General features: G+C 37.3%; 1 protein-coding gene across 15 annotated transcripts in view; it reads left to right on the top strand.

Annotated features, from left to right (window-relative positions):
* The window catches only part of DLG2 (discs large MAGUK scaffold protein 2), an 883,409-nt gene that overhangs the window by 422,309 nt on the left and 435,457 nt on the right, over nucleotides 1-25,643 (top strand). For 5 of the 15 annotated variants that reach the window (XM_064441439.1, XM_064441438.1, XM_064441432.1 and 2 more), the window contains exon 1: nucleotides 10,561-11,015. The exons of the other annotated variants lie outside the window; for them this stretch is intronic. In XM_064441439.1, coding sequence (XP_064297509.1) covers nucleotides 10,698-11,015 — 318 coding nt within the window. In that variant the 5' untranslated portion in view covers nucleotides 10,561-10,697. Of the gene's footprint in view, nucleotides 1-10,560; nucleotides 11,016-25,643 lie in introns of those variants that run through there. 15 annotated transcript variants of the gene reach the window in all.

The following is a 25,643-nucleotide window of genomic DNA, read 5'->3' as shown; positions in this document are numbered from 1 at the left end:
ATTTGAGATTTCAAGTAATTATTTCCTTTTTCTCCCCAATGACAAATTTTCATTGAACTGTTCCTCTAAAACTTTCTGTCTTGCCTTCACAAATCAATATATACACAGGCTGAAACAAATCTGGAACACTGTCGTTGATATATGCTCCCTTTTTCCTGTTATAAATTTTTTGCAGTCATTATATCTATTTAAGGACGTATTTAGAAACAGTTATTTTGGCATAAAAGCAATTCACTAATCAGTCATTAGTCACGAGGGAACAAAATTATGTTTGATTGAAATGGTAGATGAACGTGTCATCATGTTTTGCTCTGAACTAGTTAAAAATATACTTTCACATTTGTGTGAAGTTTTCTTTGTAAAATTTCAGATTTGCTGTTTAATAAAGACCAATGCTCTGTGCTTGGTGGTAGAGAGACAGAAACTCAGGGAAAGTGTAGTCCACTCTTCCAGAGTTATCTGCCAATAGCACTGTTCATTTTTTCTTTGGAGTATCTGGTTCATATTTATTTCATTATTTATTTTCATGTCCTGGACTATAATTATATATACATTATATAATAACTATAACCATAGCTTCTAACAAGACTGCAATTCTAGTTTTTATTTTATCTACAGACAATGTCTTCCATGAGTTAAAGATGTATTTTAGAGGAACATTTCAGCTATAATTTTTTTGCCATATTTTTCCATATCTTTCTTTGGTATTTCTTTGAGACAAGAAATTTATTCTGTTTATGGAATTCAAATAACATGCACATATAAATGATTTATGTGGATAAACTGGAATACTTCATGTAAATGAAGATATTAGTGCATCATACTTCTAAGAAACTAGAAGAAAGAAGAAAATCCATGGGATATTGCTGTACTCTGCATAGGAATGATAGAATATAATGTTAGTGAAAGCAAACTGAACACAAAGTAGATAACCTGTATCAAAATGGAGTAAGAAATTCTATAGCACAGTATGGTATTAAAGCTATAATGTTAATTGAATAATAAAGAGGTTGCATTTTGAGGTTCAACAAGAGATGTAAAATAATCAGAAAATTGCACAAAGTCTCTTTTGAGTTATTCCTGACCAATGCATAGAACCTAGATGTAATGTAGAAATCATAATGGGCTAAATTTTATATCGTGGTAAGAGTGGGGGGAAAAAAACAATCCCAGAAACATAGAAGTTAAAAAAATAAAATTCATACAAATCAAGAAGCTAGTTCCATAGGTCTTTAAAGAAGGCTAAAAGAACAAAATATTTTAATGCAATAAGAAATATATAGATGTCCATAAATTCTGACAATTAAATATATAATTATCACAATGCCTTCTAAATTTTTTAATGGAGAAAAAAATTAGTATTTTGTTAAGCACATCAGAAGCAGATAGTTTCTCAAAGAGTCATTGGAAAGAGTTAATAGATGAGCAAAATAAAAAAAAAAGGCACTGAAAAACTTATAATTATTTTAAAAATCTAAATAGATGTTTGCTTCACTTTCTGCTGCACAAAATGTCGTAAGTTTTGTTTTTTCTCTACAGCGAAGAAGTCAGGGAAACTGTTTAGAAAGAAAGTGTCATAAAAAGGGAATTTGATTAAATTAATAGTTGCATACTGTTGGGACCATGTGGTTTTAGCCCAGGAAGGAACTGAAAATTAAAATTCTCAAAATGATAAAGCAATGGGTACCTTATCACTTTAGATGATTTTGGAAATACAAGAATGGAAGTTGAAAAATGAAACTTCCTTAAAATAGATTTTAAAGATGATTCAGAGAATTATAGACCAGGAAGTCTGCCTTTACACTGCCTGAAATGGTTGAAAATATAATACATTCTCACAAAGGAAGAGTCAACATAGCTATTCCAAAGGGAAGGCTTTGTCAAAAGACTGTTCTAATCCCTTGGAAGAGTAACTGAGTGTGTGCAGAAAGAAAATATATCCATACAATGTAACTACGTTTTTTAAAACTTTTGACAAAATTCAGAAAAATGTGTCTGAAGAAAATTACAGTAATCTGTAGAAGACTAACAGAGGGTCTGTTCTGGGTTTGTGACTGCTTAATGTGTAAAAGACCTGGAAAGGCAACAGAGTTGGATGAGAGTGCAAAATTAGATGAATTAACCTAGACTACAGCTAACTGCAAAGTTGCAGAAGCCACTGGCTCAGCTGACCAGCCCATAGGTATGAAGCGACTGACCCTTGGTCTTCATAAAAAATGAAAAATATAATTTAAATTTAAGCATTTGCATATATTTAGATCAGTAAAACATAGATTGTTTTACTGGCATATTTGAAGTACAGGGTAAATGCTTTATCTGTCTACCTATCTATCAGCCTATCAATCCAAAAACATAGACTTTTGAGGGATGCATTAACCTTGATAGAGTCCAAATAGTCACCATTGAGCATATGAGGGACTCCTCAGTCTTAGGCTGTCCTCTAGATAAAAGTAGTTTTTGCTGAATTAGACTTCTTTTTTCAATACTTCAGGCCCTTTGGAAAATGAGCTTTGGACTTTTAGGTTACTTAGGTTTTTCAGTAAATTATTGGGTGTTATATACTGCAATTATTGTACTACTTGATATTTCATTTACCTGAAGACAGCATTCTGTTGAATGGTTTAGAGACATTAAGAAACTAAACATGGGTGCCAGGAACATAAATATCATTCTGTGAGGTGGTCATGTAAATTTCCTTGTAGTCAACAGAGAGACAAATGCAGCATTATGTAGTCTTGCAACATGAATGAGTGGAACTTTGTTCAGAAAGTGTCTTTTCTCATCTATGCTGTAGATATTTGAGTGACACTGACACTAGCCTGAGTTCTTCATCACTTCAAAATTAGTTTGAAAAATGTCAAAGTGCCATTTAATAAATGGAAGTTGGAGCCAGAAAGGTATTTTGGGTTCCTCAAAAAGGAGCCAAAAATACTGAATTTGGAAACATTAGGGACCAGATTTCTGAAGGAAACAAAAATTGCTCAGCAAGTTTTTTGGGTTTTGGGGGTTTGTTTTTTCTTTTTGTTTTCTGTGAACACTTTAATGGATGATCCTTTAGAATACAAAGTATCTGGTTTTGGAGAACAAAGAGTCTTGGTTTATGTGTTGGCTTAATAAATCAACTCAGTTTGTTTTCAAAAAATTCACCTTATAATAATAATATTGCATGTATTAGTTTGAGACTATTTTTATTATGCAGTATGCTTCCAGTATCTGTATTTGTGTACATACTCCAGGATATTAAGGTAATGAATACCCTTTGCCAAGAAGTGACTTGCAAGGACTCCCCAAGTATGTGGACTCTTTTCGTAGACTTGTTTTATCAATATTGTAGGGCCTGGTTTTGTGTTTTTTTTTTTTTTCATAGGGTTCAGGTCACTAACTTGTCCCTAACATGTAGCCATCACATAAAGCTGCAAAGGTGTAATCCTCTTTAGACTGGACAAAGTTTAAAGAAAACAGTAGAATGCTTGTAGGATGGAGGTGACTTACTAGGGACTAGTTAACAAACTGGATACACAGGCTAAAAACCATGGGAGCTATAATGATCTTTTCATTTGAAAGTAATGATTACTGAAAGGGATAAAGAATGATTTAAAGTGAAATTAAAGAGTAGAAACAAAATGCTGAAAATGAGATGGAAGTTGAAAGTTAGGCAAATGTTTCTCAGAGCGAGAGTTCTTTGGCTGAAGAGCAGCTTTTCTAGCTAAATATTGAAATTTGTTTCAATAAATGATGCAAAGCAAAACAAAGTCCCGGCAATACACATCATTGCCTACCTTTCAATATAGCACTCCTCAACTGTTCTCCTCTTTGCTCTGACATCTCCTCTAGAAATGTAGACTGTAGTTCTATGAAACCAAAAGCTTGTAGCTCCAGTTTCAGGCTGCTCCTATCTTCGGACCTTTATTCTTCCAATCCTCTTTACCAACACATATTAGGAAAGTAAAATGTCAGAGACTTCTATCAAAAGGAGAAACACGCCAGACTTCTTTGAATTACATAAACGTAACCTACTACTCGACAATATACAACTTCTCTATTTCCTTCACAAGCCAATGTGCTTTCCATGTGATCCTGTTATATAGACCAGATAGTTTTCCTAAGATAGCAAGTGGTTCCAAGAGAAGTCATGGGTTTTGTTACTGAAGATTTACTTTCCTGGATGTTTTTATAAAAATAAAAGTGAGCCTCACAATTTAAAGGAAGAAAAGCGCTCTCCTGTATCACCATGTTTCCTCTTGCTTTAACCAACACAGCTGTAGATGGCTCAGGCACGTGGCTGGTCCCTCATCTGCTATATCCTGGAGATCTCCAAGTAGTGCCAATAAATTGTTTTTACTCTTCAAAGCAATGAAGACAGATGTTAAGAAAAAATATCCAAAATATATACAAACCTCTTATGTTTAGAGCAACTGAGTTTATGGGTAGAGTTCTTTTCAGTATAAAGCCATCAAGGGTTTGTCTTGCTTCTGCATCTCCCTTTCTTGATTCATGTACCATCCTTGTCATATAAATATACAGCACATGCACCTGTATGTAATTTATTTATAAAAACATGCAAGGATATTTCTGTTTGGGAAATGTTTTTAGATGTTGCTTTGAGCTGAAATGAAATCTCAGGGGTGGCCAGGTACGGATTGTAGAGAAACAAGACAGATTCTTTTTATATTGAATCAGTTATGTTCCAGTCAAATGGCTTTGCTTTTGTTGTGAAAGGTATGTTAGTCACTTAAAATGAGTCATTATTTTCCAAAGGCTGAAGGAGATTAGTAACTTGAATTCTCAGTAATGTATGCTATAAACCTTGTCTTTTCTGGTTGTGCTATGTGATCACATGTCTTCCTTTCATTCATATGCAGTGAAAGCTTACTGCTGGCCCATAATAAGGCAGTGCCAGAACTGTGCCAAACTCTTTAAAGATGTTTTGTTTTATGAAGATAACACAAAGATCTTCATAGGGAAAAAACAATTTCTCTCTGTCTGCTAACGAATTTGAGTGAAGTTCTTTCAAAATAACTTTAATGGGAAGCAATCGATTGGAAAGAGGGTGGTCTAATAGGCACTACACCTAAAAAAGACTGCCTGAGTTGGCTAATTGGCATTCTTTATTTGCTACATGGATTGACAGCTTTGGAATAAAAATATACTGCAAAAATTCTAGCTTGGTTACGTTGTCATCTTTCTTCATGCAGTGTCTATATCTCTATGTAGTGTCACTCTGTAATAAAACTCCTAATGAATTTATTCTATGGATATCTCCTGCATATCTGTGGTATACTCCTACTGCCTAGGTTGCTACCTGAATGAAGTCCCAACATAGCTGAATTTCTCTTTCAAAATCAAAAATCACCCATAGTAAATAACATGCTGTTTCATTCCTAATTTAACATAGAGATGAATATGGCTAGTTTAAGGTAATGAATATCTTCATGCAACTGAACTTGGAGATATGAATTTTAAGCAACTATTAGCCATGAACATTTCTTTATATCCTTTTTTATTATGTGCAAAACAGTGTTGGAGTATTAGACTGATACTGAAGTTCTGAAATGCAATTCCTAAAAAAATGGAAATGAAGAATCAGGTCTTTAAAAAGGTGTCTTAAATTTGCCAAAGCACTATTATTAGACACTGTAAATAAAGGATTATTAAAGGGGTTGAAATTCTTGGACTCAGCAGTGCTTGTCACAAACTACCTGGCCAAAGGTACTCAAGCAAAGGACTTCTGCTTGTCATGATAGTGGGTGGAGGTTCAAGGTTATATTTAAGTATTTTGGGAAAGTCTTGAACCTGTCCCTCTTTTTCCTCAACAGCATGTGGAAAAGAGCCATCAGTATTTCCCACATAGTGAAAATGATTGTTCCAACAACGCTTGCTGTCCTTTCTACCCTATGCATTTAATCTATCTTCTCTAAACAGATCTTCTTTCAGTTCCATTCAAGTTGTTTTGCTTAATGGCTTTATGAATCTAGTTTAAGGTGAACTAAAGCATTAAAATAAAGTGCACAGAATTCTCCAGAGGAGAAAACTTCACAAACTATTACACACCTTTACCAGAAAATTGCAGGTCCTGTAAAGGATGTGTCTGTATTGGCATGGAAATGCTCTTATATTTCAGCCTTTCCACTGCAATTTTATGATTCTTTGATTCACTTGGATGTGAAATGGGTAAACCTGCTGCTCTGTTCTCCACCAGCTTTGACATGATTGACTTTGACTTAATATTCCCAGCTGAGGGCTGTTTTCTTCTGTTGATATAGTTCCCTTCCAAACCCTTGTCATTTTTCTTTTTCATTGTATCTTGATTTCTAAATTATTGTCCTTATGTTAACCTTAGCACATGCAGCTAACACTGAGAATGGATATGTTTGCATTTGTAAGTCCTTAATCTTTTCTACCCTCTCATCAAAATCAAAAGAACATGTCCTTGATCATACAGGCAGGTATGTTGTGCAGGGAGCTGTGTCTCAGATAGTGCTGTTCTGATATTTTTGTATGAAACTTCAAAGCTTGGCATTCATCCCTTTGTTTAAAGGATATGGGGATCGTACAACGTATTTAAGTAAACAAAATATTGCTCTTAAGGACCATAGACAGATTTCCAGTGTAATTTCCTTAATAGTGAAATTTTTAAATAACCACCTTTTATGGTATTTTTCCTCTTTTGCTGTTTTGTTTTTGGTGTTGTAGTCCTGCATGCCTCTCTTGTCTTGTACACCTGGAGGAAGGGAGGAGTAGGCAGGCCTGAAAGGGAAGCTGAGCTGTTTTATTTCAGATGTGTCCTTCCCCACCCTTTTTGTTCCAGTTTCATTTTTTCCATTTTACATATGGGATAGTCATGGAAATCAAACTGTTTGCCGAAGATTTCCCAGGTACCCTGCGACAGAAATGCATTGTGCCAGATTGCTCGGCTCCTAGCCGAAGTTTGGCCTAATCAGAACCATTCCTTCTAGTCTGTGTCACCACTGAGGCTAGTGTTTCTATACAGACATAACTGCTTTTCACCAAACAAACAAACAAAAATAGTTGCAAAGAAATTGCATTTGACTCACTTCAGTAGCCTTGCTATCACATTAATAATTGTTCTCATATTTTTCTTTCTAGAAAAGTGTGTGTAGGAATTTTAGGACAACTAAATAAGCTGGTCCACTCGCTGTTTATTACTCTTCTTTCATTCTGTAATTTTTATGGTTACATAACATTGCATTCTTGTTTAGAGGGAAAAATCTGTTACTACATCTAGATCATCTTTGCCCATGCTTCTAGCTTCCCTTTCAGAACTCTATTAATAATTTCCGTTTCCCATATGCACTTTTTGTTTCCCATATGCACATTTTTGCCTGAAGCAAACTCTTCTCAGTGTTTATTTTTGGTGTATGTCCAACATTACTGTAATCCAGTTACAGTTATTTGCGCTGGTAGAATATCAGCTAAATCTATTTGCTCCGTTTTGTCATGCCTACTTAATATTTTAAAAAGAAAATTAGTGAGATTTTTCCACAACAGTATCAGGTCAAACACAGTTCATAGAGCGTACTGTACAATATTCAGTTTTGCTTCGTGCACCAGTTATTATCAAATTAGGGTGATAGCTGGGCATGTGGATTTGAGCCATGTGTTAATCCAGGTTCATCCAGAAGTGCCTGTCATCCTGTCTGATACAATGGTTCAATTACAGCTGATGAAATTGCATTATCTTCTGAATCCATCTTACCGTGTTGTCTAGCAATTAGTTGCACATATACATCCCATATTCAAGTGGTTTTGTCTCACACAGGCAGTGACAAGCATTAAAAATAAATGTGGACAGTTAAATAGTTTATTAATAGGAATTTTTTGTTTACGGATTTTCTAAGTATGAAATAGCCTAGAAGTGCTGGGCAGGTTCACAGTAAGTTCAGCGGTGTCAAATTCTTTTGGAAAAAAAAAAATTCCACTCTCTGATAAGAGGCCATTTCAGATATAGTGTTTTAACAACGTATGAATAAACCCTGCATTCAAGAGGATGCCTTTGCAGCCCTGCATTGTTCTAGTTGGGCTGTAGTAAGGTTGCTAAGAGGTCACTAACTTTAAAACATAAGACCTTGGGGGTTTGTGATAGATGTTTTAGTGCTGTGGTACAGGTGGCTTTACCCAGTATTATTAGTGTAGATGTGTGTCTGGTCACAGAATGCATGGATTCTTTCCGCTCCCCAGCCCTGTTGTAGCTGTTGTTTGCCCTGATTCTTTTTTTTAGTATCTTTTTTTGAGTGGCCTTTTGAAAATTTATATATGAACTTTTTTTTGACTTCTGCAATTATGCAGAGTTCTCAAAATAGTTTTGAAAGACATATTTAAACTGTGCTTTTAGATTCTGACTGGCATTTGAGAAAGCTGCAATAGCATCAGTATATATATTCTGGAGCGAACTGGGTAGCTTGTTATGTGACAAAAGAGCTAATGGTCTTAAGCTGATGGACGCTGATAGCACAGGTGATGATGAAAATGAAATCTGAATTTGGCCTGGTTAGTATTTTGTCTTTAAACATATATATGGTACATAAATAAATGTTATTATTTCATATATGATTTATAACATCAATTAATGGTAATATATCTATTTCTTACATAAAGGTAGTCCTGATGGAAATGATGCAGTAATGGTTCGGATTATCTTCTGGTAGACAAGGCTTTAGGTGCTCAGGGCTGAGTTACCCTTGAACGCTAGAGGAAAGCAGCTTTCTGGACAGCTCACACACCTTCGCTCCTTATGCTTGAGTAAAATTGCAAAACCATGGATTCAGTCTTATGTATCTCTACATTCACTTTGAAAGTAGCAATTACTACCTTGTAGACTCCCTTGGCTCAGATTTTTAAGTGCTGGCTTCCTTATCCACCTGCAATTCAGAAGTGCTTTAAAATTTGGTTTTCAAACATGAAGGGAACTTAACTGTGCACAAAGCTATGAGAGTTCTTGCTGTTGGGCGCTTGTTATGTGAGAGGACACAGCCAGGTGTATGATTCTAGCTTTTCAGCAAAGTTCTGAATAAACCTTGTGTTATAACACGATTGTAGTATAGTTTGGGATAAACACCCTGAATGAAAATAAAGTTAAAACTGGTGCTAGTTTCACATGTGACAATTTGAATTACAATGTTGTCAAAATATTTTCTCCACTGTTAGAGCAGTGCCATAATTTTTCGTTAAGAATTACTGCCAGGTTGTATCATTATGTATTTTAGCAATGTCTAAGCTTTTTAGGCTAGCAGTTTAGGAGGAATTAAATAATTGAATCAAATCTTATTGCACCAAAGCACTTGTAAAGATTCATTTATCTAATTTGAAAATGTATTTGCATATAATCATAGTTGTGTCTTTGTCTTTGAAATCTATAAAGGTAAATGTGCTTTAGTCTTTGGAATAGTAAAACTATGCATATCACTTAATTCTGTTTAATTTTTGTGTACTTAAATCCTAGCTGAACACCAATAGACGTGAAGGGATTCTGTCACACAGTCCTGTATTTGTTTTTGAAAATCAATTGGTTATTTTCTATGGTTAGAAGTACCTGAGACATGCTTAGGTTAAAAGAAAATCTCAAAAAAAAAAAAAAAATGTATATATATAGGGGTCTGAGATCCGTTGAGTCTTAAGGGTCTAAAGACTTAGTCACCTGAGACTGGAGTATATCCCTGAACCTCTCCAGCTGCTTGAAACAATCAATCAGCCCAGATTTTATGCACTTTACACCCCTGTCACTTCTATGAGAAGAAAGAAAAGAAAATACTTGCAAATAAAGATTGCAGGAAAATTGAAGGAAAAGAAATTGTGTTAGTAAGAAAAACCCGAGAGGGGATTTACAGAAAACTATGTACAGAAGGTTATTAGCAAGCACCAAATAATTTGTAAAGTGTGAAATAAAGAGGAGAAAATGGTACCCCAATCGTAATCTTGAAGACATTATGCACAAAAAAAATAAATTCACATTTATATATATATAAGCTGCTGGAGACTTGTTAATTTGTTGCCTAGATCTTTTCTAGGTAACTTTATTTTTAAATTCAGCCTCTTGCCCTCTTTCTTTTGAGTTTATGTACATTAGTACATACCAAAGTTTATGCTACGGTTTAGCATTTAGGGCAGATAATGTTCTTCCTGAACTTGTCATTCACATCTTCTGATGCAATTTTGTTGACAAGGTCTTTCCAGGCATGCAGGGAAAAAAAACGCTCCTGCGCCTGTTTTGGTCACTGGCAAAGGGGTATCTTTTTCAGTCATTTGTTTAGATGCTATTTCCACAAGAAAGCACTTTGCCTGTAAATCCTGCGTATATAAATCTGCTTCACCAGGGTGCCTGCAAGTTGTGTCAGGGTCAGCTAGAAAAAGGCTAAATCTTCCTGCAAATTGCAAGAGTGGTTTTTGTGTTGTTTTTTTCTCCTGTGGTTTGTCATCCAGAAAGGGATGCAGGCGTGCGTCCCAGCCACGCAGAGCATTGATTGCTTCTGCCTGCAGCGGGGATGCTGTCAAGTTGCCGTGCGAGTGGAGTCCGGTATTGACACAGAGCTGCTGGCCAGCAGCTCGTGCTGCGCCCCGCTCCCGCCATGCCCTGCCGCTAGCTGCTGCCAAGGGGGCTGGAGAGGCCCCGGCAAAGGACCTCACGTCTGGGAGGAGAAGCGCTTTCATGCAAACTGGCCAAAGGAAGCCCTGGGTGTGCCATGCACGCACACCTCCCCAAGCAGCACAGCTACGGCAGGGGGTCCGAGGGGTCGGACGCCGGCAGGAGCGTGCCTCCCGTAGCGAGGGACGCCCACTGTGCCTGTCGTTGGCACCAGCATCCTCCGGGGCTCCAGTACAGCTCTCAGGCGCTTCCCTCCTGGGGACCTGGGGGTGCCACCCAGAGCAGGAGCCAGTTTGTCCCGCTGTGGGACACTGTGCGGAGGAGCCCCCATAAATCCCCAGCCAAGCCGCAGGGCAGCCCGGGGGAGCGGTGGTCAGAGTGCGCCTGTGCCCACGGCTGGTCCCCCCAGGTGCAGGTGAGCCAATTCTTCACTCTCCAGGCAACATAGAGGATGCTCCAGGGAAAGAAAGTGAGGTTTGGTGGTATCGGCAACTTTTTTCACTGTGTCTTGATTTGTGTTTAGTGGTGCCTTCTGGAAAAATTACATGCAAAGGCGAGCTGTCGGTCGGTACTGTCTGTTGTTTGAATATTGATTCCCTGTGGCCTGTGGAAATGGGGGGTCCTGTTGGAAGGGTTTTCTTGTTGAAATGTTTTGGCTTCTACCTCCAGGTTCTATAGACTTTGTATTCCATTGTGTTGTGTAAAGAAGGGACGTGTTTACCCCTCCTCATGTAACAGACTTTGCCTGCTTCTGTAAACAGTTTGTTTTCTGTATTGCATGAAGTTAATAAGCATATTTTAAATACAGGACATGGGGGGGAGTGTTGTAGATTTATTAATAAGAGAAAGTGTGACCTGTTTTTCCTCTTTTGAACTTCAAATGTAACTGAAATCTTTAATAAATATTGAAATAGCTCTTTAGCTTTCACAAATCTATAGATTTTTATTTAATGGCAAGGCAGTGTATTTTAAAATATAAACCAACCAGGGTCTAGGATGTGTACAGAGATCTGTAAGCAATCAGACTGAGAATGATTACACACCACATAACCCAGCACTGTGAAACAGAAATCAGAGTGACACTCATATGATGGTTAATATTAAAAACATTAACATTTCCTCCTCAGATGCATGTTTTCATTTCTCCCTTAGAAAACTTTAAGCTCATTCAAAAGCTTTGTATTATGTCAACATTAAATCCTTTTGTCATAATTTCACACTATAAAAGCAGAATTTAATGTTGAAATAGGTTTTTGAGATGTATGTTTACTTACTGAAATAGAATACAGTAGAGTTTAACTAGCCTTAGCCCACACTGAACGTGTGCACCCTCTCTAGAGATTAAATCATTTCTTTGATGGAAATGATTTTAATATATTTTCACTGAACAGGAAAGCAATAAGGCAAAGGATTGTCAGGCAGTGTAGCTGTACTTTATCTTGTCTTATGGTCTAAAAAAGTGATGCTCGGTTGACTGAGAGTGATTGCCATATAGAAAAAGCTTCTTTTTTTGCCTCAAATCCATTATCAAGTGGAAAAAAAAAAGCTTTACAATATATTTTGGAGTGACTAAAATGTTGCATGTGACTACAGTGTATGTTATACATTTTCTGCCATATACAAAGCACATATGACTATTTATGCTGGAATAAAGCCAATGTTAAAATAATGTATAAAACATGGAACTAGACTGTGTTCTCATTTTAATTGTAAAAAGCTCTGAGCATTTTCTTAGGCTCTAAAGATTTTTGTTTTGCAAAAAGCTTGAAGCAGAAAACGAAAAAGAGTTCCTTGGTTTTCAAAGGTACAGAATTCATAAGGAGAAAATGAAGGAGTAATTTAGAAAAAAAAAATTAAAAAATTAAAGGCCACTTCAAAGACTACTTCTAAGTTACAGATGCATTATAAAGTTACGTCAGTATTTTCAGTGCCTTTGTAATCTCATCCACTTATGCTAAGATAATGTGAAATTATTCAGGTGTATATACTTTCTTATATTTAATTTTGAACTCTGCACTGTGAACTTCCTTTACTGTATGTTCTTAATGCCAACTACCTTATTCTGTTTAGGAAAGTGCCTTTCTTGGGTTCTGCCTATAATGAATCAATCTGCCATCAATCAAACTCCTCTTCTGTGCCTAGGGATGGACTGACGTACTTACGTTGGCAAATACTTGGTGGTTTTTATGTCGCAGAGCTGTGAGAGAGTTTGTTTCAAATAATATTCTATCTTTTTTCCTCTGTGTAAAGTAAGAATTGTGCAAGTTATGGGAAGAAAGGAAAGAGTGTATGTATATATGTGTGTGTGTCTGTATGTTGTTGTAAATACATACACTTAGACAATCATTTTATCAATTATATTGCATAGATGCGATATGGGAAAACATAATAGAGCTGCCCTTAATAATTGCCCTTACTTTGGGGATACAAGTTGAGGTCAGTGATGTTTTTGAGGGTTGTGTTGACTGGGAAAACTGTCGTCTTTCTTGCCAAAATGAGGAGCAGTAATGAAATGGTTATATTTGTTGGCCTAAAAAAGAGGAAAATTTCTTTGAAATTGCCATCTTATGTGTAGCTGTGATAATAAATATGCTAAGGACAACTTCAGAGGTGGAGGTTTTTCCCTGTAAAGTTCTGAGCAGTTTTTTTCTTTTGTTTGATATTTTTGGGAGATACTACCTTGTTCAAGCACAGGAAGGACACATAGCACCTTGGAAAAACTGCTTCTTGATTAATACCATATTACCAAATTTAATGCACAGGTCTTTAATTCCTAGAGTGTGTACTAGACAGCTGTTACTGATGTACACTTTGTCATCCTGATTCTGATAAAAATGTTGATTTTTATTGCTGAGCTCCATTTTCCTTACTAGTGCCTTCTTCAGTATGTTAGAGCAAATAATGGCACTCTGTTATCATTAATATTTTAACTGTTTTAGAAATTCTGCTTTTCTAACTTGAATGTTTGTGTTTGCTCATAGTTTCATCTTGAGTTGCTGGTAGAAAAATGCTGTTTATGTATCCAAACAGAAATTCATTTGGAGTTACAAAAAAAATCCCTCTTAATTTTGAAAGTGAGTTGAAATCAAGTTTAGATTGAAATTTGATTCCAAGACCTATTTTTTTCCTACTTCCATTCCTTTTTGACAAAGCTATTTACAGTTCTGTTTCCTTTCTTTAAATGAAAAACAAATAAAAAAATTTTAAAAAGACGAAAAGTAAGTTAATAGGCAAGTTTTATATGTCCCTGTTGCCTGGAAATATTTATTGCTTCTCTGCAGCGTACTGGCTTATCTCTATCTCTGTTAGCATCATGGAGTCATAAAATTTGTGTGATTCATTCAGAGGTTTCATATCTGGCGTTGGAAGAGGCTGCCCAGAGAGGTGGTGGAGTCACCATCCCTGGAGATGTTCAGAAAACATGTAGACATGGCACTTGAGGGCACGGTTTAGGAGGCCTGGGGGTGTTGGGTTGATGGTTGGACTTGATGATCCCAGAGGCCTTTTCCAACCTTAATGATTCTAAGATTCTAAGGCCCCAGTGTTATGCTAGCTGAGAACTCTGAATGAAACCTGGGGAGGTGAAATGGAGTCAAGGTGACCTGCAATTTTCCATGGGTCATTCTAACGTTGGATGTAGTCTGTAACATTGCATGTACTTTCCCTCTTGGCACATATAGACTTCTGTCACATATAATGTATGGATTAGTCACATTAGAAATGTATGATAATATGTGTAGCTGAAGGTGTGCAATGAACAGCTGTTCTTTGGCAGAAGGGATGGAGGGAAAGCAGGCTGTATTACCCTGATTATAGGTTGAAAAGGAAATTGCAGAGATTTTGCTGCTCTGGTTGTTTTAAGAAGCCCAAAGTATAAATTTTACTTTATGGAGTCTATAAGAAAAAGGGCCTCCTCTAAACACCTTTCCACTATGTGTGTAACTGAACTGCATGTTTTCAGATCCCTAGTACTCAGTATTGTTCTGGTAAAAGGGAAGTGCGAAGGTAGAAGTAGATTCCCATCTTTGGCTGCTTAGATCAACATCTCTGTTGTTCAGAAGACAATATTGAACTCCACTGTAATTCAGGTAGCTCTATTTTCTATAAAATTTTGGCCCTTCTGTTTTGAAATGTCCTCAGGGAAAAACATCTCACATCAGGTAATATCCTGGATGTGTCATCTGCAAAAATGCTGGTGTGTTTTGTTTTGAAAACTTACATAGAAGTGTAAATTTTAATGTTTTTAAATAGTTTACTGTCAGTGTCACCTTTGACGACTTTTTTGGTTGGTTGGTTTTTCCCAGAAATATAAGAAAAAACTTTTCTATTTGCAGTCGCTGTCTTTTAAAAGAAATAGCATCACTGAGCTCTTTTATTACCTGGTAGAGAGGCTTGTGAGCTAAAGCCCAGTTTATAGATGTGGCATGACTTAAAAAAAGCAGTGAGCAGCCAAAATCTGAAGTATGAGCTGAGAATGGTCTTTTGTCTTTGAAGTCCTTTGGCACTGGTTCGGAAATTCCACTATATCATTTGAGAGCTCTTTGCATGGTGAGATGAGGTAAGAGCTAGCTTCGAGGCATGCTGCTACAGTACTAAAGCAGAAGGTCGATTCCAAGAGATGCTGGCTTGCCTAACAGTATAAAGAAATGGTTTGTCATTGGTTGTGTTTTTGAAAGCTTAGATGACTCCTTTCAGGTTCACAGATGCCCGCATGTAACTGTCCGTTCTTTTGCCAATGCATTCCCAGCAATGGAGGTATGTTGATCTACTTTAGTTATCTAAGGGAGATCTTTTCACTTTAATTTAGTATATCCAAGTGCCAGGAGAATAGCAGTTAAAGAAGAACGAAATAATGTTGTTTTTTTGGCCTTTAAACATCTTTTTCTTATCTTCAAGGCTATTGAGAGCTAGATGTCGTGAGTCAAAAGTTAAAGATTTGATGTAACTCTGGCACTGTTAAGAAGGATAAAACAGAGAGGAGTAACTGGTCAATATTTAATGGTATACTCTTATCAGCAGATTTAGGAGATAGCTTGTAAGTTTTGGGAAGGTGTATCTTAATTCAGCATCTTGCCTTGGGTGGATCATTGTGCTCCATTTATAGAAGCAAACTCATTTGTACCTCTTCTAAGCGACAGCTGCACAGATCGCTGACAATATTTCACAGTGGAAATACAAAAGCTGCTAACGGGTTCTTCTGCAAGATGAGTAATATTGTTCTAACGATTCCTGTATCCAGTCCCACTGACTGACAGAGGACTTTGAGAAGTCTACAGCATTCTGGGTGACATTCATATCCGACACTCTCCCAGGAGATATCTGCTTTAGAAAACATTATGTTTTTACATTCATGTTTAACCTATTTCTTCTACCAAAACCAGGAAAGCATTCTTACTACTGAAGTCATAATGTTTAGGTTATGTTTGGCATAAAAAGGAGGTCAAAGATTAGCCTTCGAGTCCCCTGCAGTATCAGCAATCTCATTAGTGATGTAGACAATGTTCCTGGTCGGAACTAACATGAAATGTTGCATAATATTTGTTTGGAAATACAGTTACCTTAGTGTAATAGTTGTTTGTGTGATTCCAATTTGAAAGTTGGACATGGTACGTCATGAAAAGAACAGAAACTAAACATGCTGAGACACATTTAGACTTTCTCTGTAACGTACAGGTTTAAAAACAAAGGAAAAAGAAGAAAAAAAAAAAAAACAGCACTAGTGATGAGGCTTTGTGCTCTGCAGACTTGGGAACCTGGGGATGTGTCGTTCATTCCAGATTTTCCACCATGTCTCAACGGGTTGTTCAGCCACCTCTGCCTGGATTGATAATGTAGCATTGCTTTCCAAAGGCCATTGAGAGTAAAAGAAAAGTGTATAATCTTTTCTTTTGTCATATAATATTCTGTCTCCTTCTATTAATGCATCAGATCTTTCATCAGTGTTAATATTTTTGATAATACATAATTTTTTGGCACCAAAGACGGTTAAGAAATAGGCATGGTTACACAGATCATGACAGTATTTGTGTGCAAGACGTTCTATATATTTTCATTTAAATACTGAAAAGGGTAAATATGTGCTGTGTACTGTACTAACCAATGATTGTAATGATTTCTAGTTTATCTACACACATTTTGGCTCCTGCTGATTGTTCAGTCATAAGTATGTTAATGCTTAATTTGCATGATTTGTTGCACCATATTTAGATTTGCATTTAATTGATCCCATGTTTCAAAGTTTCTCCTCCTAGTTACCACAAGAAGCCAAGAACATTTTCTCCCCTTGACATATAATTTGGCTTCTGGGATTTTCAGGAGGGATGAAAGAGGGCACGGGGAGGGAATTGCAGAATTTGGAAGGGGTTTGTTTTGTAGCTTTGGTAATTGGCCAAAACTGCACAAGTGCTCTGATAGTCCTCCTGCTGTTGATAAATTTCTCTAATACTTGGCCTGTGTATTCACCCATGGATAAACTGTTCATTATATTTGAGAACAGAAGGGCATTTCCCTAGGACCAGACTGGCAGAGCCCAAAGGGATTCAAAAACTTCCCCCCCACCCCCAACTTCTTCTATAGTCTGACACGTCCTAGGAAAATTCAGGCATTTTCACCTAACAAGCTCCTTACAATCACAGGAACTTACAACACAAGAAAATCTTTGATCTGGCCTGTATTACTCTGATGGCACATGACACACAACAAGGTTTTAGTCTTCCTGTCTCTTACAGTGGCTCGTGAGGTTACAGGTTGCTGGAACTGGTTTGGTGGCATGTCAACAGGCTTGATAGACTGGATGCTGTCTGGATTAAAGAGAAAAAAACAGAGTTGCCTTATGGCTTGCTTAAGATGACAGGAATAAGAGTTGGTAACGCTGGTTGTGCTTTGTGTCTAATGTGCCACTACATTTAAATTAGGCATTGAGAGATGCAAAGCCTTTACAGCTCCTCAACAAGAAGGTTTTGGTCTAATCAAAACAAAATAAGTGAAGGATGATGCATAACAATTTATAGCTGGATGCTGAGCAATGGCTAAGATTGAGATAAAATTTGTCTCAGCTATTTTGGCATGACTTGAAGACACAACCTGAAAATTGAGTTCTGTTTTGGAAATGGCTATTTGAATCAACTGTGAAAATGGCAGTGTTCCCTACAAAAAAAAAAAAAACCTAAAGGGAGTTTCTAGTTGTAGTAATGACAGGATTTACAGAGTTTGCCAACTTAGCTCCCTGTTTCCTCGTGTCTGCATGTGGCTTTTGGATGAAGGATAATAAAAATAAAGCCAAAAAAGAAATATGGATTAAATTACTTTGCATTTAAGGACTGTGTTTGCTTTGAAATAAGCCATAGATTGTTGCAATAGGGTTTATGAATTAAATAACATATATTAATTTACCTTTTTGTATAAGTATTTTTTAATAAATTACTGCAGTTAATCAGATGAATCGGCTTAATGGTGACCTAATTGCAAAATCTCCCATTGTTTTGAGAGTTAGAAATACAGGGATCACAAAGGACTCTTTATGTTTTTGAAATACAGGTTCTGTAATATCTATAATGAACATCAGAAAAACAAACAAAATAATCCTTTTTGTAAATTCCAATTCTGGTATAAGCGTTCTTGTAAGTCACAGAAGCCAGCTATGAACGCGGTACAAAATCCAATTTAGCGAAATAACATCTGGTTTTGTTTTAGATATATTGTACTTTTAATGTGCAGTTTTACCTTTCTGATTAAGTACTTGTACAAGGAGAAGCAGGTTACTTCAGCAGCTGAAATTGCTCATATAATTGGTCAAACAGAACATAAGACGAATTATTTCATTATGCATTTCAAATGAGAGCAGAATGGAGTAGTGCCATAGGCTTCCAGTTACTGACATCGTAAAGCAGCTATGCTGCACTCAGATATGAAAACAGTGAAACAGAGGCTTTTCAGACTTCTTGTTTACATTTGTTTTTCTTTTAAATTCTGATAAACACTTCCCCCATACCGAACTGGTATTTGTTGCATTCACGATCACAGAAACTTTTGCTGTTAATCCATGCGCTGGTTTGTCCAGGTTTTTGTGTTGCTGATAGCTAAGCACATTAAATATTTATTGAAAATAAGAGTAGGGTCTGAGCTCTGTTTTTACTTTTCTTCATTCTGTAGGGTCTACTTTGTGAAATATGTGATTTTGACAGCTTTGTGGAGGAGAAACACAGCTGTGATACGCTTAAGAGTGGCTGCCAGAGGAGTGGGGTCCTGGCCCTGCACTTTGCTTCCTCCGTTGTGCTCCTTTGTATGTTTGTGTACCAGGCTCAGAAAACTGATATGCCAGAAAGTTAAACCAGGAAAAAAAAAGTGTTTGAGAAACCTGTTTCATGGCCCAGCTTAATGTCCACTAGCACAGCTTCTAGTGCCAGTGCGAGACTGAGAGCAGAAGCATGTGACAAGGGACGCGTCCCAGAAGATAGTGGGCAGCTGCCTCTTTCAAGGGTAGTCAAACTTAACGCAAGATCTGATGTGTGTGTGTTGGTTTTGACAGCACAATAGTGCTCGGGGGCCTCCCTGTGCTAAGTGCGGAAACTTGTATCAAGCTTTTTGCTACCTCCAAGAAAGTCAATAAAAATAAGGTTTCACTTGGGAGATGGAGAGTTTTGGGGACACCTTGTTCCCTTTCCTTTTCTAGTCTCGCTTTCTGTTCAGCAGACACATCTGGGTTCTCTTGACATCTGGCCATCTTGCAGTCTTGAGTATAGAAGTCACTGGTCACGGGTCCGTTGCTGCAGCTGAACTGAGCTCTGTGAGACTGCAGCCAGGCAGACAGACTTGAACAGGCAAAGGACATTTTGCAAGAAGAACCAAAAATTCTTATCTAGGTATTCAGTAAGAAGGCAGTAGAAAATTCAGAGCCCTGGTCTCAGATTCTCTCTGGGGCTGATGCTGTCACATTTGCTACTGTGTTCTGAATGGTCTTGGGCCTTTGTACACCACCAGCTTGCTCAAGCGTAAGTTTAGAGACACACCTCTGTTGTTTTATTTTCCAGGAGTTTAATTCTCAAATATGATTTTTTATGCAATGTTAGTAAGACACAAGTTTAAAAATAAACCGAAAAATCCCCCAACCAACTAACCAACCACAGTTACTAAAACTTACACTACATAGCAGTGAAATATACATCTTCCATGAATACAGCTGCATCTCTCTACAGCAGTTTTCTTAGCCAGCTGGTATTTCTGCTCTATAACTAAAATATCTCAGTCCTATGACATGAATTCTTTTCATTTTTAAATTGTGTGCATAAAAATGGAAAAAGGGTAATATTGAGTATGCACTTTTATAGTGTACAAGACCTTTATGCATTCATGTTTTAATACATGTAATGTTTTAATACATTTATAGGTAAATGATGATGATTTATGCAGCTATGCACAAACCAAAGCAGGACAGATATTCAGGTCATGTTTTCTAATGGTGGACAAAGCAAGGATTTTTTTTTTAAATGCCTAGGATACAGAATTGTTTAAAAATAAAATATCTAAGCATTTAGAGCATCATCAGTTTTCCTCATTAGACATGTACGTCTCTGACTTTTCAGAACTTAGAAAACAGCTCCTGGTTTCAGACTTGGAGAGATTATGGTACATTCCTCCGCACACCATCCCAACATGCAGTAAAAAAAACATATCTGGAATTAAGTCCAAACTGTTTAACATAAGAGTCCATAAAATATGTGAATGAAATCCAGGTTCCACTGCACCTTATTAATACTTCTCTGGCTATTCATCCTGCTAATGTGTATGCATTTGTATATGAAATGCATGAAAACTTTTGCAGTTGATGATGACGATATAAATTCAGTTATTGACAACTGTATATCTTCAGTGCCCCCTGATTTAATTTTTCAGGAACTGCTTTTTATCATTGCATATTCAGAGCAGAATGACAGTATGAGGGGATTGATTATGGGTAGAACTCATCTGCAGGTGAATAACCAGTAACAACTTGCTAGAGACATAGTCATGCAAAATTTGGGCAGGAGTCTAGAAAGCGATGGGAGAAGAGGGTACCACATCTTCACACTTTCAAGGACTCTAATTTTTGGAAACACTCACTTAGCTAGGCATCCACAAAACACATTGACCTTTGGGCATTTCTGAAAAAAAATGGCCTATAGGATTTTCTACCACTTTGAAAACACAGGTTGCTCTGATTATTATAATTGTAATCATTATTTAAATCTTTAATTATTTTAAAGAACTGAAACCCTACAGAAATATAAGGAGGGGCAATACTATTTTTTTTGCACTTTGATTTGACTATAACATACTTTTTCTGTAATGTGCCGCACAGAGATGCTCTATATGTAATAAGCAGAGTCATGATATACTGCAGTTGCCTCTGGGGCGGTTATTAACTTGTTCAGCCACTGCAAGTATAAAAGTGGTAGCAATCTTATCACTTCTGCAGGCATAAATCTGCAAAAATACTGCCTTTTTAGTTCCTTTTTAAGTTGTCATGGCAGTATTCTCAGTGGATCTTCTGTTTCTGCTGAGGTGCATTTAAGTCTATGTAGTCAGCACAAACTTGGAACTCATACATTACTCTAAATAATTTGTGCTGAAAATTGAGGTTATCAGTCCTAGTTGTTTGATTTTAAGCATTGGTTGCTCTCTATCTGCTACTCTAGTCCACGCACCAAGAAATAAAACATTACGTTAATCATATGGAGAATACGAAAAGGAATGAATCAGCTCTATGTAGTGGATGAAAATGCAGAATTGCGGAAATATTTTGCTGAATGGCCAAAAACTAAAAAGCTCTTCAGATTCATAATTCTTGGGTCCTTGTATCATCTGCTGGTAGCCCTTGTCGTGTCTAACCAAAAGGTTGCCTTTTGCTCTTTTTATGTAATGCCCTTTCAAAACCCACTTTGGCACTGGAGAAATTTAGTACCTGTTTTCCTTCTTGGCTTTGCCCCTTTCTGTCTTCTTTTTGAAGAGCCCCATTACTTCCACAAAATTCTTTTTTCATACCTCATCTGTATTTTCACATATTTGAATGGCTGCCAAAAGAGCAGTGGAATTCCTGGGTTTACCTGCATGCTCTTTGTTTTACTTCCAGATGGAAGCCGTTTTTTCATTGGGGTTTGTCCTCAGGTGATAATAACTTTAATGTACTTTAATGTACTTTAATGTACTTTCTGCCAGTTTCAATTTCATCGTGTTACCTCTTGCACTTGAGGGTTCAGCAAATCTGACAAAACAGCAAAACGCAAAAGGGAACAGAATTGCCAGATCAGAAACGTTTGGTGGCAGGGGGATGAGGGGCAAAGGAGCTTGGGTTTGGTTTTATTAATAATAATAGCAATAATAAAACTGCAAAGATGAAGGAAATTCTCTTTGCAGTCTGAACTATTAGCTGGTGTTCAACAAATAACCAGGGGCAGGAAAGGTGATCAAAGCAAAATTGATCCTGTTTGTATTTTCTGCAGATGTCATTGCTGCCTGATGTCTTGACATTTCTTAAAGCACCTCAGAAGGAACAGCTATATACTACTTTTGTTCTCTGATACATTTGTGAGTTAAGTCAATGTTCATTCGATTTCCGACTGGGAAGGCTGAGGCAGGGAGGTTAACAAACATTTTGTAGATTGTACATGAAGCAGAGGGGGAGCTTTGCACTTTCAGCCCCTTCATCATAACTTAGTCCTATAGGCAACAGCTAGACCGGACCAACCTGCACTATTTGTTGAAGTACTCTAATTTTTAGCTGGTTTATGCTGTGTTTTTGCTAACCCATCTATGTGGAAGGGTATCTGGAATCTATTCTCCATTGGACCTTCAAGGGCCTTTGCTTCTTGTGGCCCCCATGGAGGTGTGGCATCAAGCTCAGTCCCCTTGCTGGGAATCTCAAGGATTTCCCAGATCCATGAGCCTGTGCATGTTGATAGGATTTTCATTTTTTTGAGGTTAGTAGTTCTTCATCTTACTGAAGAAACTCTGCAGTGGGTAGTGAGGTCTTTGCTGAAGTGGGTCAGTTTGCACCAGCTCATTCAATCTATGAGAAACTTCAGCTGAAGGAAGTGTTTTACTCTAGGGGTGATGGACATATTGGCTTGGAGGTACAAAGCAATTACTCAAACAGCACTATGTCTTCAAGCCTTTCCATCAATACAGGATGGTGGCTTCAGCACTTTGAGCTGATGTTATTGCTGAGATATTGTGCAAAGCTGGACAAAACAGTTTAACCAGTTCTTGTACTACTAAATTAGTAAATTTGGAATAAGAGGAGCAAATACTGAAAAAAGTACGAACAAAACAATGACAAAAAATCATTGAAGACAGCTGAAACTCTTTAATCAGGGACATATGAAAAACAGAAGTTCAGTAAGAAGCCGTGCCAGTAGGGAGGAAAGTGAAAACTCTGGACCACAGCTCAGCGCAGTGCTTAACACTGTTCCCTAAATGCAGTGCCACAGTCCGTGTTAGAGGGACTTGGCATTAAAGGCCATACTTTGAATGCTGAAGTCAAACCAAAAGTTAAGTACCCTGCTGAACTGGGACTAAAGTAGTAGACTAACCTGCAATTAGATTGACTGATTAGATGGCTTTTTTAGTTCATGCTATTGTCTTTTCTATTTCTATGTAAAAGTAAAGAAAAAAAGGAAAAAATAAACCTTAAAAAGCCATCTGATATGTAAATTGCCAGGATTTTTTAAAAAAAATTTAGATATTTTCAAAGTTGAATACATCAAACATAGTGAAAATGCTACTCCTGTATTTATTTATATTTTTTACTTTATCTTGAAACTACAGTAACAAAACTGGCAGACAAGAGGAAGAAATAAAATTATATTTTTGTAGACATCTTGCTCTCAGATTCAATCCACCAAAGGAGTTTGAAGGCCACAGAAGTCAATTTTAATTGTTGCAATGACTTATCTTTAACTACTGCAGGAGGAGTGGGAAAAGTTAATGAAGTAGGATTTCAGTTGACCTGAAAGTATGATAAAGCAGTATTACTGCCTCTGATTTTTAGATGCAAAAGTTCAGGCATCACGATGCAAGAGTTTTGAGCTAGAATTTAGCAATCACTGTACTATTTTTACTTCCCTTTGATTGAAAGTTCAATAAGAACAACCACCAAGGCCCTTCAGATTTAAAGAGCGCATGCATTTCTACAACCATAAATAAATACACCTGTATGTAAAATTGCATGGCTATATTGTTCTTATTCTTCTAATGTAAAATACTTACAAAGTGAATGACACTGAACAGGTTGCCTACAGGGATTGTGGAGTCCCTTCCCAGGAGACATTCACACCCCACCTGGACACGTTCCTGTGCCCCCTGCTCTGGGTGTGCCTGCTCAAGCAGGGGGTGGGACGGGATGATCTCCAGAGGTCCCTTCCAACCCCTGCCATTCTGGGATTATGGGATCTCAGTCATTTGTTCTTAATGTATTAGAGGTTTGTAAACAGCCCATTGGCAAAACTCCAGTGAAGCTTTATAGAAGTTATTAGCTATTAAAATTTATTTTAAAAATGAAACATTTTAATGTTTCATAGGAAGGCAGTAATCCAGTTGGAGAGATGTAAAAGGATGAGGCGCAGTTAAGTAATTTCTAAAATTCTCTGGAGACATAGTGGGGTATTCCCAACTGATCTGCTATATCAAATTATAAAAAGTAATCTTACTGCTTGAATTATTTGACATTTACTTGATTGATAGCAGTACTTGTCTTCATAGAAACAAATATGTATTATAAATGGTACTACACATATAAGACATAAAGGAACCTGGAATGTTATTTTTCCTATAAAGCATAACAGGGTACCTTGGACAGTTGTGTCTTTGTGTATGAGCTTTTATTTGATGTAGTTGCATCAATTTTTGTGACACTTTGATCTTTATTCATTAAGAGTTCTTTATTCATGTTTTATCACTCCCTTGACCTGAGGTATTACACGCCTGTCGTGGGTTTTCAGAGATACTGGAAAATCCTTAGGTACTCTATAAGATTGTTTTTTTTAAATATGATGGAAAATCTCCTGAAATGTGCTTTAACTGGAGGTATGGTAGGCGTGGTGAATTGGTCCCAGCTGGCAGCCGAGCGCCCACACAACTGCTCACTCACTGCCCCTGCAGCAGGGCAGCGAGAAAATAAGGATGGGAGTGAGAAAGCTCATGAACTGAAATAAAACAGGGATGTTGCTCACCAATTACTGTCACAGGCAATACTCAACTTGGGGAATTCAACTTAATTTGTTGCCAATTAACGTAAATATTTAATTACTGAGTTGAGTATTGAGAAACAAAAAAGAGTTAGGGAATAAACCTCTCCTCCCACTTTCCCAGGCTCAGCTTCACTCCAGACACCTCGCTTCCCTCCTCGTCATGGCTACAGGTTACGCTCAGTCCCTTTGGTGAGGTGACAGATGGTGCAGGAGGTTGGGGTCAAGACGTAGCGGTTTCTGTCTGCTGCTCCTTCCTTCTCATGCTTTTGTTCCACTGCTCCTTCCTTCCTACTCGTTTCCTCCTCGCCAGTGTGGGTCCTCCATGGCTGCAGCCCCTCTCGGGAACTACCTTCTCTGCCACACAGAACCTCCTACTGCTCTGGTCCTCTTGTTCCCTCATTCTCTTCTCCTCAGCATTTTCTGTCCTTTATTAAATATGTTTTCACAGAGGTGCCACTAGCTTGGCTGATGGGCTCAGCTGCGTCTGTCACGGTCTGTTTGGATCGCTCAGATTGATGGGACAAGATAATCTGTAAAGTAAACTTTATTTTATGAGCTCAATAATAAATAAAGCAAACTAGCTGTAACCATTTCATAATAAGGGATCCGTTTTATGTCCTGAAAGATAACGATTTAATCATTAGTTATTCGAATTGATGAAGAATTGACTAATTCTTTCTGCTCCCTCTTTTAAGTCTTCCACTTTTCTGAGAAGCAAAAGGTACTTACTGATCATGTTGTGAGATGATACAAACAACTGTACTGGGTGAAACCAGAGGTCTGTTCAAGCCATTATACTAAATAATGCACTGAATGCTTAT

The sequence above is a fragment of the Phalacrocorax carbo genome, chromosome 1, assembly GCF_963921805.1.
Source record: "Phalacrocorax carbo chromosome 1, bPhaCar2.1, whole genome shotgun sequence".
Lineage (NCBI taxonomy): Eukaryota > Metazoa > Chordata > Aves > Suliformes > Phalacrocoracidae > Phalacrocorax > Phalacrocorax carbo.
Note: the sequence above shows the minus strand (reverse complement) of the source record. Positions and strands in the feature narration are given on the sequence as shown.